The sequence below is a fragment of the Lupinus angustifolius genome, chromosome LG20 (genome assembly GCF_001865875.1).
Source record: "Lupinus angustifolius cultivar Tanjil chromosome LG20, LupAngTanjil_v1.0, whole genome shotgun sequence".
In the NCBI taxonomy this organism is placed as follows: Eukaryota; Viridiplantae; Streptophyta; class Magnoliopsida; order Fabales; family Fabaceae; genus Lupinus; species Lupinus angustifolius.
In genome coordinates, this window is record NC_032028.1 from 7,624,998 (window position 1) to 7,643,023 (window position 18,026).

General features: G+C 33.3%; 3 protein-coding genes across 3 annotated transcripts; 2 read left to right on the plus strand and 1 right to left on the minus strand.

The window, feature by feature from the left end:
• Positions 714-2,456, plus strand: LOC109335451. Its single transcript, XM_019571584.1, has 4 exons — positions 714-1,068; positions 1,649-1,828; positions 2,197-2,317; positions 2,397-2,456. Exons 1-4 carry the CDS (start codon positions 1,010-1,012, stop codon positions 2,454-2,456), a joined length of 420 nt encoding a protein of 139 aa, XP_019427129.1. The 5' UTR covers positions 714-1,009.
• Positions 4,257-13,612, plus strand: LOC109336007. Its single transcript, XM_019572328.1, has 13 exons — positions 4,257-4,604; positions 5,185-5,364; positions 5,733-5,853; positions 5,933-5,990; positions 6,109-6,161; positions 6,247-6,302; positions 7,004-7,156; positions 7,324-7,499; positions 9,135-10,702; positions 10,931-11,887; positions 12,103-12,508; positions 13,107-13,172; positions 13,288-13,612. Exons 1-13 carry the CDS (start codon positions 4,546-4,548, stop codon positions 13,332-13,334), a joined length of 3,900 nt encoding a protein of 1,299 aa, XP_019427873.1. The 5' UTR covers positions 4,257-4,545; the 3' UTR covers positions 13,335-13,612.
• Positions 14,985-16,936, minus strand: LOC109336008 (putative protein phosphatase 2C-like protein 44). Its single transcript, XM_019572329.1, has 5 exons — positions 16,674-16,936; positions 16,181-16,471; positions 15,768-16,026; positions 15,482-15,615; positions 14,985-15,253 (listed from the first exon to the last, which is right to left on the minus strand). The coding sequence occupies exons 1-5, from the start codon at positions 16,704-16,706 to the stop codon at positions 15,116-15,118; spliced, it is 855 nt and encodes a 284-aa protein (XP_019427874.1). The 5' UTR covers positions 16,707-16,936; the 3' UTR covers positions 14,985-15,115.

Below are 18,026 nucleotides of genomic sequence, written 5' to 3' on the forward strand. Positions count from 1 at the left end.
TAGTTTTAAAAATATTTTTATAAAAAATAATTAAATATGACACATGTCATGATTTTAATGTCTATAAAAGATAACTTATATCCTTATATCATGAGATGAGTTCTCTACTATATTACATTCAAAAGTTAAATAAGTTTTTCATGTGAGTCCAAAGTTATATAACTTGTTACCCACTATGGCCTATTATAAATTTATGTTAATTATGAGTGGGAAATTAGCCATACATCCTAGAAAAAAAATATTTTTCATTTTTCACTAGCAAGTTTTAGCAAAAAGCAATTTTAAGTGAAAAATGTTTTTTTCTTTTATAATGAACAAGGGTGAAAACATGTGAAATTTTTTTCTCAATGAACAATTATCTGTCATAAACATTGTCTAAAACCAATAATAATAAATAAAAAATAGAAAAAAATGAATATTAATTTTTTTTTGTATTTATATAACATTTTTCAGACAATACCCTTATCCTTTCCCAAGTCGCCACGTACCAAACAGTGCTTAGTGGGAGAACAGCCCTCAACGGATGGTCATACAGAAAGACTAAGGGCATTAAAATAATTTCATTTGTGAACATCTGACCTATCAAGAAAGATCCCTGTCTGACCTGGATTTGAAACATTTCGGCGCTTCCAACAATGTCTGTCGAATTTAATGAATTTCCTAATATACCCCCAACCATTTTCATTTATTCTAAATAAATAAAAACCTGATATGACAAACACAGATTGTGGTTGAAGTTGTTATGTTATAATCTTTGGATCCTTTTTCTCTGTCACTCTTTCTCCACTTCCCTATTATGGCTTTCTGAAACTCTCAACCCTTCTCTCTCAAGCCTTCACCTTTTTTCTCTTTCTTTTTGTTGATAACAAAAAAGTTCTCTTTTTTATCATTTCTCACTGAACCCCATTTTGGGATTGTGATTGATTCTTTTGACACCCTTTGTGATTATCGATTTGATCTCACAGAAAAACCCAGTTGCTGTTTTTCTTTGTTTTTGGGACAAACAACAATGAACTCTTCAACAAGGTTGGATTCAGCGGTGTTTCAGCTCACACCCACTAGAACCAGGTAATAGCAATACCCATTCATTTATTTATCAATGGAATGCATTTAATGTTATTTGGGCTTTTTTCCTTCCATTTGTGTCATTTCTCACCGTAAAAAAGAAAAAAATGACTAAAATTTACGAGGGAAATTCATTTAATTTGTACCCGTTGCTTTAGTTTATTTCTCTGTTCTGCTGTGCTTTAGTTTGGTTTTATTCTGATGTCTCTTGATTTTTTTGGACTTAACATGATTTAGTTTTTTATATTGGTGTTATTTGCTAGTTTAATAATTATTTGTGTAGCTGATTTCAGATTTCAGAGACTTCACCACTTTAAATTTGGTTAGGAGATTCTCCATGTGATTAAATTTGAAGTTCTATGGATATAACACTCTCACAGTGCTTTGTTTATAAGTTTCAGTGTTAAAAACAAAGTCTAAGAGAGGAGTACTAACTCTTAGAAGCCTTATATAGTTTTTAATTGTTTTTATGCCACTAATTGATCTATGTCATAGCTCTTTCTAAAGAATGAGTCAAAGACATGTTATTTGTAGCCTTGACTTGTGGTTTTGGTCCTTCATCCTCTATGTTTTTATAAATCAGGTTTGACTTGGTTATAACTGTGAAAGGAAAGAAAGATAAAATTGCCTCGGGCTTGCTCGACCCATTTCTATCACACCTAAATTTTGCTAAGGATCAGATGGCCAAAGGTGGTTATTCAATTGTTCTTGAGGTTGAGGGTGGCAGTGATGCTTCATGGTTTTGCAAGGGAACGGTCGAAAGGTTTAACTTGCTATTTTTTTGGTTTATTACTATATTCATCATAACTTGATATTAATCTTCTCTTGGTATGTGCTCATCATCAGAGTATTAGACTCTGAATTCTATAGTTGCCATTTTGGAAGTCCCTTTTCAATTTGTTGTATTCTTTAGACCAGAATTTCTTTATAACTCTTCTTTTACTCTTTCCAAAGGAAAAGGGAATGCTTTAGAAATGGCACTTGAACCAATCTTTGAAATTAAATGTAAAGTAATAACCTGTAACTGTAAGATTGAGGACCTAAACTTTTCCCTCATACAAATGTTTCTAGGGTAGATTTTATTTTCATAGAAAAACTAGTCTGTTGTACTAATTTTCTTTGCTTTTGTAGGTTTGTTCGCTTTGTGAACACTCCTGAGATATTGGAACGTGTATATACTATAGAATCTGAAATCTTACAAATTGAAGAGGCAATTGCAATTCAAGGAAATAATTCTATAGGAGTTAGCTCTGTGAGTATATATCTATCAGTATTCTATGATTCATTGACATCAGTTGAAGGTCTGCTTTGTTAATCATGCATTTCTGCAGTTGGAAGAAAATGCCGTAAATAAAAGGGAAATCTATATCTATACAATATATATGATATAATTTTTGTTTTCCTATTTTGTCTTTAATACTTTAATTTCTGGAAAAAAAGGGGTCATATAATCCTATGTAACAACCACCATGTTAATCACCCTCTTACCTTCATTTATTTAACAATTAAAATAAAGAAAAGAAATATAATATAAAGTACACTCAATAAAATTACAATATAAAGTACATTCAATACAAAAAATATTATGATTCACCAAAACAAAATATATAAAATAAAATATTTGACACCAGAAAGTAAAAATATGGGCCGTTATGTACGAAGTGTTTGTCCCCATGCTAGTTCTAATAATTAGTATACTTGTTTTTTAATTAAATTCTTTTATTTTTTAAATTACATGCTTTTATTATTTATTCACATATGTACACACTTACGAGACATGTGACAACATATATGCTAGCTCACTTTTGAATGAAGATTTAATGGAAGGACTGAAATTATCTAATTGGAAAACAATGGGATTGAAATTGCACAAATATGAGAGGATTATGGTTTAAGGAACCAAAAATATAATTTAGCCTTTATTTATTGATAAAAGATATATACACTCACAATGTAAGAATTTTTTATATTGTCTTTACATCATTTGTCATTCAAATTTTTCATTGACTTTAAATATAAGTAATACAAATAAATGACAGATGATACACTAACTATGTATATATATTTACATTAACAGTGTATAAATATTATACTTCTATTTATTTACTTGTTTGGTTAACAAAAATATAATATATATTATATTAAGTGAAAAATATAATATATATTATATATACAAAAAATATGTATATATTTTTTACATTGTCACTGTATCATACATCATTCATTTATAATTATAATTGATTCTTAGATAAAATTAATACAAATAAATTATGAATCCGACTATATAAATTTAAAAATGAATTATGAATCCGACTATATAATTTTTATAGTGTGAATAGATATTTGTCAACTCATTAATAAGTTGATCACTATCAACAATTTCTTATGATTAGTATATTGAAATTAAAGTATCTTACGAGATAATTTATCTTCTTCCGTTTGTAAAAGTATGATATGTATACTATTTTGTTTAGTTTTAAAAATATTTTTATAAAAAATAATTAAATATGACACATGTCATGATTTTAATGTCTATAAAAGATAACTTATATCCTTATATCATGAGATGAGTTCTCTACTATATTACATTCAAAAGTTAAATAAGTTTTTCATGTGAGTCCAAAGTTATATAACTTGTTACCCACTATGGCCTATTATAAATTTATGTTAATTATGAGTGGGAAATTAGCCATACATCCTAGAAAAAAAATATTTTTCATTTTTCACTAGCAAGTTTTAGCAAAAAGCAATTTTAAGTGAAAAATGTTTTTTTCTTTTATAATGAACAAGGGTGAAAACATGTGAAATTTTTTTCTCAATGAACAATTATCTGTCATAAACATTGTCTAAAACCAATAATAATAAATAAAAAATAGAAAAAAATGAATATTAATTTTTTTTTGTATTTATATAACATTTTTCAGACAATACCCTTATCCTTTCCCAAGTCGCCACGTACCAAACAGTGCTTAGTGGGAGAACAGCCCTCAACGGATGGTCATACAGAAAGACTAAGGGCATTAAAATAATTTCATTTGTGAACATCTGACCTATCAAGAAAGATCCCTGTCTGACCTGGATTTGAAACATTTCGGCGCTTCCAACAATGTCTGTCGAATTTAATGAATTTCCTAATATACCCCCAACCATTTTCATTTATTCTAAATAAATAAAAACCTGATATGACAAACACAGATTGTGGTTGAAGTTGTTATGTTATAATCTTTGGATCCTTTTTCTCTGTCACTCTTTCTCCACTTCCCTATTATGGCTTTCTGAAACTCTCAACCCTTCTCTCTCAAGCCTTCACCTTTTTTCTCTTTCTTTTTGTTGATAACAAAAAAGTTCTCTTTTTTATCATTTCTCACTGAACCCCATTTTGGGATTGTGATTGATTCTTTTGACACCCTTTGTGATTATCGATTTGATCTCACAGAAAAACCCAGTTGCTGTTTTTCTTTGTTTTTGGGACAAACAACAATGAACTCTTCAACAAGGTTGGATTCAGCGGTGTTTCAGCTCACACCCACTAGAACCAGGTAATAGCAATACCCATTCATTTATTTATCAATGGAATGCATTTAATGTTATTTGGGCTTTTTTCCTTCCATTTGTGTCATTTCTCACCGTAAAAAAGAAAAAAATGACTAAAATTTACGAGGGAAATTCATTTAATTTGTACCCGTTGCTTTAGTTTATTTCTCTGTTCTGCTGTGCTTTAGTTTGGTTTTATTCTGATGTCTCTTGATTTTTTTGGACTTAACATGATTTAGTTTTTTATATTGGTGTTATTTGCTAGTTTAATAATTATTTGTGTAGCTGATTTCAGATTTCAGAGACTTCACCACTTTAAATTTGGTTAGGAGATTCTCCATGTGATTAAATTTGAAGTTCTATGGATATAACACTCTCACAGTGCTTTGTTTATAAGTTTCAGTGTTAAAAACAAAGTCTAAGAGAGGAGTACTAACTCTTAGAAGCCTTATATAGTTTTTAATTGTTTTTATGCCACTAATTGATCTATGTCATAGCTCTTTCTAAAGAATGAGTCAAAGACATGTTATTTGTAGCCTTGACTTGTGGTTTTGGTCCTTCATCCTCTATGTTTTTATAAATCAGGTTTGACTTGGTTATAACTGTGAAAGGAAAGAAAGATAAAATTGCCTCGGGCTTGCTCGACCCATTTCTATCACACCTAAATTTTGCTAAGGATCAGATGGCCAAAGGTGGTTATTCAATTGTTCTTGAGGTTGAGGGTGGCAGTGATGCTTCATGGTTTTGCAAGGGAACGGTCGAAAGGTTTAACTTGCTATTTTTTTGGTTTATTACTATATTCATCATAACTTGATATTAATCTTCTCTTGGTATGTGCTCATCATCAGAGTATTAGACTCTGAATTCTATAGTTGCCATTTTGGAAGTCCCTTTTCAATTTGTTGTATTCTTTAGACCAGAATTTCTTTATAACTCTTCTTTTACTCTTTCCAAAGGAAAAGGGAATGCTTTAGAAATGGCACTTGAACCAATCTTTGAAATTAAATGTAAAGTAATAACCTGTAACTGTAAGATTGAGGACCTAAACTTTTCCCTCATACAAATGTTTCTAGGGTAGATTTTATTTTCATAGAAAAACTAGTCTGTTGTACTAATTTTCTTTGCTTTTGTAGGTTTGTTCGCTTTGTGAACACTCCTGAGATATTGGAACGTGTATATACTATAGAATCTGAAATCTTACAAATTGAAGAGGCAATTGCAATTCAAGGAAATAATTCTATAGGAGTTAGCTCTGTGAGTATATATCTATCAGTATTCTATGATTCATTGACATCAGTTGAAGGTCTGCTTTGATAATTATGTATTTCTGCAGTTGGAAGAAAACGACGTAAAACATGTGGAAAACACGGAAGGCACTCTGGAAGGAACAAGTATGTGTATCGCAAGTTATCATTGTTACAACTAAATTGTATTGAAATATGTGGATGAATTTAACGTGCTGCAAAGATCTATAATTGTTTACAACTAACCGATCACTGTTTTACACAGGCAGGAAGAGTGTGAATGATACCAATGAAGAGAAAGCAATTGTACTTTACAAGGTTAGTAGGTCTTTAATACTCTTAATCCGTAATGGTTTATTGAGTTTATTTTATTTTCTTATAAGTTTGTGTGGTTATGTGCCAGCCTAGTGCAGAGCCACCAGAAGCAAATGGAAGCACCACATCAGAAGGAAACTCAAAGTAAATTCTCTATGTCCTTAAAGGAATTCGGTTTTATATGATAATCTCTCATAGATTCTAAAATTTTAAGTTTAATTATGGGTTGTAAATGATTATATATAAATCAATCAAGTGTCCATACCAGACTTTGCATATTTGAAGCTCTTTCACTCGAGTTTCTTGCTGGAAAGCACATTTAGAAAATAAAGCAAAGATTTTATCAACATGAACAACTGCCACTAGAGTTACTTTAAAAATCAGTTATGATTCTGGTTGACCTTGTTTTTTGGTTTGGACATCTTTTTTCCATCATCGAGGATATAATAGATATTATATTAGGAGTAACGAGGAGAAAATAATTTTATGGTGAATCTTATATAAATGTCTGCCTAACTTGATATATACTTGTTGAGGATAATCCATAATAGATTATCCACCAATGTATAGCATAAGGCAAATAGAGCTTTTGCACATTTTCTTAGTGCTTTTTTTTTTCTTTCCCCCCTTTTTGTGGTGCTTGAGATTTTGGGACAACTTTTTTTATGAAATTTTTATTTGACATTCAGTAGGATCGAACTGCTGATTTTACCCAGCTGCATATTTGAACATAGATATGATAGATTAGCTGCTCTTCTTAATTTGTAATTTATCATTGAGCTTTTCACTTTGTAAAATGTATTTTTATAACATCTGGTTTTTAATCACCTCTACTGCATTATTAGAGTTCATCTTCTGAAGGTCCTAGAGACACGTAAATCCGTGCTTCAGAAAGAGCAAGGCATGGCATTTGCACGTGCTGTTGCTGCTGGTTTTGACATTGACCATATAGCAGCTTTGATGTCATTTTCTGAATGCTTTGGCGCATCTCGGTTGAGGTAAGAACAATTTTCTTTTGTAGACCAATTTGACCTGAAATAGTGGTTTGTGAAATGTTGGGTTCTTCACGCATTGGCCTATATATATTTGTATGTATGTATGTATGTATGTATGTATGTATGACTTCTGGATAATCTTGCTGATGCTAATCTTTGTTAAATGTCAGGGATGCATGCAAAAAGTTTAGGGATCTATGGAAAAGAAAACATGAAACTGGACAATGGCTTGAAATTGAAGCTGCTGATGTGATGTCCAATAATGCATCTGGCTTCATACTTCCCAATATGTCCCCTGCACCCCATACTGAATACAACTCGGAGAATAATGGGAAATCAAGTTCAGGTGCCTGACAATTCCAGTACTCTCTGAACTTATAAATATATGGACTGTCATGGCTTATTGTGTGCATTTATAATAACTAATCACTATTTCTTGTATGCAAAAATAAATACTTACATATATTTGGACCAAAATCACTTTTTGCAATTTCTTTTACCTTCTATTTAAAATTTAACGAGTTGCAACTTCAAAGATTCTTGAGGCCACTAGACTTACATTGGTCTGAATGGCTCCTTTCTCTTTGGGTTTGTTTTTTCCTTCATTTTTATCCCGGTTACTAATGTAGGACTGCACAAGGGTGATTTGGGCTGTTTAGTTGCTATGAACATGACCATCAAATTTGAAACTGGGGATTTAATGGAATATATTTTTAATGCTGCCTTCCAAGAAAAGTAGATCTGGGGAAGTCAGAAAAATTACGGAAGATGGAGTGGAAAACTAACCTATGACTAATGCAACCAAGAAGGAGCAACTTGGTGCAGCAACTAATAAAATTGTACTCAATAACTGAATGCATCATCATATAGGAGTAGTCAAAACTTGAGGGTCCAGTAGTTCACAACTTAAGGCTGAAGTTATCAATAAGCCACTGATAAACATATATAAAGGTCAGATAAATTAAGCAAAAGCACACAAGACTAACACAACATGTGAAAAAAAGACGGTCTTGGGGAGTGTAGATATACACAGCCTTACCCTTGCCTTCATACAACAGTTTAAACTTTTAAGGAAGTTGGTTCATGACATGGTATCATAGCCTCTATGACAAACTAGTCATAGGTTTGATCCTTGCCACCCTTATTCCTCTGAATAAAAGTTCAATATAAGCACATGTCAAAAATGGGTCTGTGAGTTGTTCAAATAGCTCTACGCGATGGAGCATGTTAGAGATATAATAAATCTATTCATGTGCCACCTAACAGCTGAAGCTTTTTGGAGAGTTAAATTTTTTAAAAATTAGTAATATTTTGGCAAACTGGTCTGCCGTGCCTGTTTAAGCAAAGTTGGAATTGACATGGCCTGTTTCCATACCTACTAATAGCCCTTTGGCTGAAGAAGAAAATCCTAATTTATCTGAATGTCATGGCCTGGTAATGTCTTGGACTATTAGAAGCAGTTCATAATCAAATCTACACCATAATAATGAGAATTTTCCCCGCAAAGCTTATGAACTACTAATAGCCCTCTGGCCCAAAATAATCCTAATTTCCCTGAATGGTTATGGCCATGTAGTAGCGTTTTGAACTATTAGAACTAGTCCCACTATTAAATTTAAACCATAGTAATGATATTGTTTTTTATAAGCTTTTGCCTTTTTTATCATTGATACTACTGCTTCCAGTGCTAGTCACCTGTAATGCTAGAATAAGTGGCAGCGATTTATTGTCCGAAATGGACATAATATAAACTTGCAAAACTGAAAATTCTATTTTTCTTGTATTTAATGTTAGTTAACACAATATGCTCATTTTTTTCGGAGGATAGGAAATTTGGTTACTTTGCAAAATGATTTTTTTTGTTAAGCTTCTTTTTCTTCACAAAGTTGAATTACATCGTGGATAAAAGCTTATGAAACAGTCCATGTGTGTCTTTTTTCTTCATAAAAATATATTGACATTCTTATTTACACATTTCCAGATGTGCCACCAATGGACCACCAACCACCTGCAGGCCACCAAGATAATATTCAAGGTCAATTTCCACATCATATGTACCCCCCTCCTTGGCCTGTTCATTCTCCACCGGGAGCTATACCAGTCTATCAGTCATATCCGGTGCAAGGCATACCCTACTATCAAAGTTATCCAGGAAATGGTCCGTTTATCCAGCCAAGTTATCCACCTATGGAGGACCCCAGACAAATTGCTGGTCAATATGTGGGGCACAGAAGGCATTCTATGGATAGTAGACAGAACAATACTGAATCAGAAACCTGGAATGTAGAAGCTTCAAAATCAAGGTCGCAGGATGAAGTGGATATGGAGAGGGAAGGTTCACAGACTGGAAGTCGACGGAAGAAGGCTAGCCGATCGGGGAGGCAGAATTCTGGCATGGTAGTCATTCGGAACATCAATTACATAACAAAGACAGAAAATTCTTCTGGCAGTGGATCATATTCAGATTCTGCATCAGAAACTGATGAAGTTAAAGATAACCAGGAATCAGTGAGGTCCTCAAAAAGAAGCGAACCCAGAAAAGAATCTTCGAATGATAAGGAAGAAATAGACCATGAGAAGGATGCAGAAGGAGGGCACTGGGAAGCATTTCAAAACTGTTTACTGAGAGATGTTGATGAAGATAGACATGCCATTGACCAAGACCATTTTGATGCGGGAAAGGTGGATCAAATGAAAAGAAAAAAACAAGTTGCAGGTAATCATCCTTTGGTTTTCAGTGAGCGGGATATGCATGAAGTTCAAGGCAGTGGTACTATGGATATGCATAGCATTGGCAAAGGACCGTCTCGCGTGCGTAAGGCAACCAATAATGATTTATTGCTATCTGTAAGGGAAGGACACTCTGGAGATGGTAGGTCAGTAGATGATGTACAATCTTTAGAAGCAAACAGAAGAAGGGGTGGTTATAGGGGAGCTGCCAATGATGATTTCATCACCCCTAAACAAGAAAGTCAGTTTGGTAGTTCATATCATTCATCGGATATGGAAACTGTCAGCGGAATAGGTTATTCAAACAATAAGTTGGAAAGGAAGTTGTTTCATGATATGAATGATGACTCCTACATAGTGGATAATAGATCAAGCCAAGTCAGTGATGCAGGCAATGTCGAGAGAAAGGCTATTGACATGGACTCTGAGTTCCCAATGGTGCATCAAAAGGAAGAAAAATCTTATAATGAGAAAAATCATACCAATTATCATCCAGATGAATTGAGCATGATGCCTGAAAGGGGAGCTGAATGGGGTTCAATGAGTTATGACCCTGCTTTAGACTACAAAACGCAGGCCCAGGCTGGTGCTCCAGAAGATAAGAACAAAGAGGCATTGGCTGACACCAAACCAGGATCTAAGAAGATGGACAAGGAGCCGAAATCGAAAATTACTCCAAATAGTTCTGATAAAAGAAAGTCCATTGGGCCAATAAGGAGAGGGAAGACTTCTAAACCAAGTCCTTTGGATGAAGCACGAGCACGTGCTGATAAATTAAGAAACTACAAAGCTGATCTTCAGAAAATGAAGAAAGAGAAGGTACTCACTTCTACTCCCATAACCAACCCTCCCTTCCCACCACTATATTTCTATTACATACAATTAACTTGAAATAGATGTAAAACAGTTTGTCAAGATCAATGACCTGTATACAGGATCTTAACTTAGTTTTTACCATGTTTACATTTAATATTATTCAGAAATTCACATTTTGAAGGCCATTCGTCTGTTATTATTCATCTATTTCCCTTGATGTATAATAATTAGGAAGAGGAAGCGATAAAGCGCATAGAAGCTTTAAAGATGGAGAGGCAAAAGAGGATTGCTGCCAAGAGTGGTACAATCTCTGCACAGTCACCAGCGCCATCACAACTAGCAAAGAAACAACTTCCAACAAAACTTTCGCCAAGCTCTTACAAAGGATCAAAATTTAGTGATTCAGAGCCAGGACCATCTTCACCCCTTCAAAGATTTTCCATTAAAACTGCTTCTGTCGGATCTAATGATTCTTCAAAAATGTCCAAAACCAGCAGATTGAATACTGGAAGTCACTTGACTGAAAACAAATTAAGCCGATCAGTGTCTTCTTTGCCTGAGTCTAAGCAAGAGAAAGTTGATCGTTCAACTGATACTAAGGCATCAATGGCACGGATTAGAAGATTGTCAGAGCCTAAAATGAGTACCACTCGTCAGACTCCCTCAGTTAAACCATATAGCACTAGAACACTTTCAAAGACTAAATCAGCTGATGGACCCGGGATCAAAAAGATTTCTGCTATTGTCAATTATGATAAGAGCAAGACAGCAGCCCTCCCAGAACTGAAAGTCAGAAGTTCTAAAGCAAGTGACAGTGTCCTAAACAAATCACCAGTCAAAGGGAAGACACAGAAGTTGAATGGTAACAAGTCTGGTTTGAATTCAGAAGGTACCATGCCGAAGAAAAGTGAAATGAAATCTTCATCCAATGATGATGGAGATGACAATCCTGTTGTTGACAAGACTGTTGTCATGCTTGAGCGTGAGAAACCTCATGCTCCTGCCATTCATAACTCTGAAGAAAAAATCAGGATACCAAAGAAACGTGATAGTGATATAGTGGTGGAGAAATCTGACACAGCATCGAACTATGTTCCTATTCGTGCACCTGTTTTGCCACTAAGCATGGATATAATAGATAAAGTAACCACAGAGAACCAATCACACATGCAGCTCATATCTACTGCGGTATGTTTGCATAACTTAGTTTAGAGGAGCTTTGATGAGTGTGTAACTGCCTTGTTAGTTCGTACTCCTGTTAGGGTAATGTACAAAGATTAAAAAAACCCAGATATTTGTGGAAAAGAAGTCTATGCTCAATTCTTAGAATTTGCTAATATTGAATTTTGAATTTCAGCAATTACGTGTTATTTTAGACCTTTAACTGTATGGGCAAACAACAGGTCAAAATTGGCAATACAGAGAAAGAACCTTCAAAATCATCCAGCATTTCAATTGCCGAGGAAACATACCGTCCCCCATATGCTCGAGTTTCTTCTTTGGAAGATCCTAGCACAAGAAATACTGAGTATGGTAAAGCAGTCCCCACAATTTTGGACAATGCAGCAATTGGAATGGAAACTGTTAAAGCACATGTGTCTGACATCAGGAACTCAACGCTTGAGAAGATTCCTGAAACAATTGATAAGCCTCAGATAAAGGAAACCTCGAAAGGGTTCAGAAGACTGCTAAAGTTCGGGAAAAAGAGCAGCTTGGCCACTGCTGGACACGGCATGGAATCAGATAATGTCAGCGTTGATGGTTCTGAGGCAGCAGATGAGATTGGAACTAACAGTTCCTCTAGTGAAGGTAACATGCTCCTCATGGGCATCGAGATAATAAAATAATATCCAGAGATTACATCCCTTGAACACTTTCTGATATATGGTGCACTAGCACGCACTTCTAAGTTCCAATTTTGATAATATGGAAACAACCTCTTCACTTGCGAGGGTAAGGCTGTATACATCTAACCTCTCCAGACCCACTAGGTGGGAGCCTCTTTCACTTGAACACCCTTTTATAGTGTTGATACTATGATCCACCATGCACAATTCACATGTTTTTAAGGTCAAATCTGTGAGGGCTGAGTTAACTTCACCAACCCGCATCCTAACATTCAGGAAATTATTGTGTTTCTATATACTATAGTTTAGAGAGCTGGAATAGAAAAAGTAAAGACCCTGGACCATTCAATCATTTACTAATAACTGAAGGATGATGATGACTTGATGAATATTTTACCATAGCCTGTGCTTTTAGAGCAGATAGATCTTTTTATATTGGATTTTTTTGTTCCTTTTCCTGAATCGGCACTGGTTGAAGATTGAGTGCGTGAAAGACGACCACCCTATTAAAATGTGACATATATACTTAAAGTGACCATCATATTTGCTGTCATTTTCAGTTCATACTTTGAAGAATTTGATCTCTCAAGATGAAACTCCCACTGCCAGCACAACTCAACAAAAATGTAAGTACTCACTTCATGCTCAATTTATTTAACTTGACTTTAATCAACTATTTGCTACATTATCATCTACATTCCTATTCTGAATATGGACCATGATAAACATATTGCTTTGCAGCTTCCCGCGCTTTCTCTTTGTTATCACCATTTCGAAGCAAGAAGTGAAGAGATAGAGTGGATGGTTTTCTTGATTAAGATTGATGCAGTGACTAGCTATGCTAGACATTTACTTGATTATTCTCAATTCCCCCCTAGTATCATTAGTTACTATTGTCCTGCTGAAAAAGATTAGTGAGTACTGAGTAATGTATTGCTACAAAATTGATCTTTCTATATTAATGTTTGGTTGTTCATATGCAGAAGTAATTTGTATATTGTACTCTTTTATGGTTTTGATTAAATATTATCTCTGGATTAAGGGGGTGTTTCTCTTCTCACCTTCATTGGAACTTGGATGGTGGTTCAGATATTATATCCAATGAGAAATTTTGAGCAAAATTTGTTTTCATCCAATGTTTTGTAAATAATAATCCACTTAAAATACTTTTTTGTTGTGTAAGGACTTAACCTGCTAAACACAACACACATTAGTACATAACTTGGGTGAAAAAGCTGTGTTGCTTCATCATGGTCTCATTTAATCTTTCACAATGACTTAATTTTCCCTTTGCTGGATCCTATAGTCTTAAGACTTTAGGAACTTCTATGTAATAAATTACCCTCCACTTGTGAGGCAAGTTGTGGCAATTCTTTTCCATTAAATCCATGGCTTGGTCACCAATTTCACCATCTTGCCAGATGAGTACATCTAATAATTCATATAAATATGCTTCCATATAAATTACGATTACGGAGTATATGAGTATATTTGTTGTCTCACAAAAGTATGTTACTATATATATTAACTAGTAGGATACCTGTGTATTTGCATGGGTGGTAATATATTTTGCATAAATTTAATTAAAAATAACAATATAATTTGTTAATAAAAATGTTATGAAGGGTTAGCTCATAAAAATGATTTCTACATATTTATTACATATACTAATATTATTACTTGTGATTTATTGAAAAAATATATTTAAATTAAAATTTCAATAATTAAGTATATTTCTGACCAATCACAAGTAATGACACATGAAGTGATATATTTTTTGGAATAGAAGATGTCCGCCCATAAATTAGTTGTACTAGTAAGAAAGATTGAAGGCTAGTTGTCAAATGTATGATCTGGACCACAAATCTTTTAATCTACAAGAATATTTCTTATTGACGAAGGTCAAAGCCTTTGTGGGGTTCAATCCTCAGATCAAGTTATCCTCAAAGGGTATTGATGCCAGTTAAGTTAAGGCTCTGATAATAATCGTTTGGCACAAACCTTTTATCAGAAAATGGAAGTGAATACCTATCATGCTAGTACTATGAAAATAGAAGAAAAACAAATCATAAGTGATAAAAAAAGTTGTAACGTTTTGTGCAAAATTCTTCAATTGATTCTCGGGTAAAAACATTAATCACAGTAACTTCCTTAGATTAATTTCTGGGTTCAAGCCTTTACAATTACCTAGTACAAGCTTCAAAGACTTTACTAAGTATCTGACACCTTCATTAAATCAAAAGATTATAGGTTATCAAAACCAAAATATGAACATGTGTAATAATATACAAATAGAGTGCACCCAATGAGGATAAACTTAAAGGGTACTACCCAGTGTCTTTTTTTCTTTTTGTCTAGGTCTAGTATTTTTCAGTAAATACAATCATGTAAGAGTAAGATACTAAAATAGAATATCTTGATTTCATAAGAATTTTGAAAAAAAATGATATCACTCAACTAGTATGTATGTTTAGTAATGGGTCAATGCTGGTTTTGGTATATAAAGTTTTCACCACAATGTATTACTACATTATCTTTTGTGACCATTAGGATTGTATATGGTGAGGCATTAGTCAAATCGAATGATTAAGCATGAGATGCTGCTTCTACTCATCCTAATCAAAGCTTCCTTTGCCAAACATTCAGCTGCTTCTTGTGGATCTTCTATGTGACTAATCAAATTCACAGCCTCTTGGTTCTTCATCACCTACACATATTTGTAGATTCACTAGTTATTAGTATTTTTTTATCTTATTGTGACTTCAATGATTATGTTTTAGAGGGAGCACATCTGTCGTCCTAAATAGTGTGTCACTTTATGTGTCATCACTCTATTAGTATTTTCCTGATGACACATGATACTTTTCGGGAAAAGAATATGTGCTCTAGTATACATAACAAATAAATGCTGGATAATTGTTTACATTCAGCTTACCTCCCATATACCATTGCTTGCTAATATCACAAATTCAGTATCAGAATCAACCCTTTCATCTCTGACAACAAGTTCTGAGCCTCTAGAATGCCTTGTATCTGCTACATTTTCTGATTCACATCCTAGCATGTGTACTTTATCATACAATACAATTAGAGATGTACTCCCAATTGAATAAAAAAAAGTAATGAAAATAAGCTAGTGCATCAATTTTGCTAAATCAAACAACTAGCTCTTTCATACAAGAAAATATTAATGATGGCAAATAGATGTGAGTATTTGATACCTGAAAATATTCTTTGAGACCAATGTCTTTTGGCTGATTCTTGGTATCTCCCTGTTGCTTGATAAGCTATACCATCTCTGCAAACAACAGTTCTGTAATCTCCCATGTTTGCTATTACAAGTTTTTCTCCATTGATCACCATAACAGATGTTGATCCCATTCTGCTTGTTTCTTCTGAATCATGTTCATCTCTTATCTTTGCCCTTGCACCAAGGTATGCTCTCTTCAGTGTTTTCTTGCCTTTACTCCTCATATGAGACTAACATATAATTAAAACATTAGAACATAGAAGAGAGTATATGAAAGAAACGAGAATACCATCGATCAGTGTTTTAAATTGCGATGCAGTTCGAGAGCCTCCCAAAACTACAATATTCGGTCCGCAATTTAAAACCTTGTTATTGATTGATTACCTCTTTAAGCTTCTTGTCAAAGAAATGGGATTGCATGTACTTGGTAACCATGTCTCCAATTAGTACATCAAAGATTCCAAAATACCACAATTCTGTGTCATTTATCTGCTCTCTTTGTATCACAACAGAATCAAAATCTGAGTCATCAGAACAATCATCTCTAATCATATGTTGTTCCACAACATAATAACCATGTGTTATTGGCATCATCCATGAAGGTTTCTTTGCACACACGTGCTTTCTCTTTCTGCCTCCATTTTTTCTTACAAGAAAACGTTTCAACCTGAATGCCTACCCAAAATTCAATACATATATTAGGCAAATTCATGCTATAAGCTTAGCACATTTAGCAACATCAACAAAAATAAAAAAATAAAACAAACATTATAAAAGGGTCACCTTTACTTTGCTTTTGATGTATTATAGAACTAGAACATAACTCATATACCCATTAATCCTTTTTTTTCATGAATCACAAAGAACATTAACATACCTTGAGTTTGAGACGAATATACTTGAAAACCATGTTTCCTATATACAAAGGAATGGTGTTATTTCTTTTTGGTTAATCACTTAAGTATAAGATCTAGTTATACTTATACCCTTCCATCAATGGTGCTAAGGAGGGGTATGCTTTAAACTTACACCAATCTTATTTAAAAGTTGGGCTGGGAAAAGAGAAATTAATTTTCAATTAATGCAAAAGCTGACCTGACTCCAAGGTACCCCTAACTTACAATGAAAGTATAGATATTGACTATTGACTCAAAAGTTCTCAATCTGCTTAATTGAGGAAATTAATCACTTTTAATTGTCAGTTAGGAGGAAACTTATAATTAAGTGATTAGAATTCAACAGAAAGAATCAATTCAACGCATTGGGTGGAGATTCCAATTTTTTTAACAATCATTGAACTTGGAATTTCCTGAATTGCTTTGTCCTTTGTGTTTTCTACCTTATATAAGTCATTATTAGATGTCAATTGAATACTCCGTTGACATGTTTCTATTTGAGTAAATTCCGCTGTTAGTATCTGAATTTGTAAGTAATGGATACTTTCTTGATTTTTTAGGAAATTATCTGATTAGCATTGAAATTAAAGGCATTCATATCACTTGTTAAGGACATAATCTCATAATTGTATGGTTTTCTTTTTGCACAAGTGTTATTCCAGAATTAAATCTTACCTTTTGACCTTATATAATATTTGGAGATTCAATAATATCTTATACTACTCAACAATCTCTTATTGTTATGTAATGAGTTACACGCTATATGTTCATTTACTAACATCACTAATTAATATGTTTGTAAGTCCAACTTCAGGATATAAAAATAATATTTTTCTTTATAGCGAGGTTAATTTAAAAAAAAAATTATGTATGTACTAGTATGAGTTTTATACATTGTCATTGTATCATTGTAACATCCACCATTCATATTTAATTATTATTAACTCTTCAAAAAATAATTCAACTAAATGTTAATGATGTACTGAGTGTGTGTAAATCATTTCACTAACAATATATATAAGAGGATACGTTTACATTCAAGTTAAGTTACACTCAATGTTTTTTTCTTCTCCCTAGTCACTTATTGCATTCACCCACTTGGTCCGATGAGTTTAAGAAAATGAATGACTGAGATTGAGTGTATCTAGTGTAACTTAAATTAGGTGTAAAAGAATACCCCAATTTAAGTTACACTAGTTACACTCAATCCCATTTATTCATTTTTTAAATTTAACGGAGCAAATGGGTGAGTGCAGTAAGTAATGTGAGAGAAAAAAGAAATCTTAAATAACTTTTAAATTTCACTCATTGGTCTGTTGTATTTAAGAAGATGA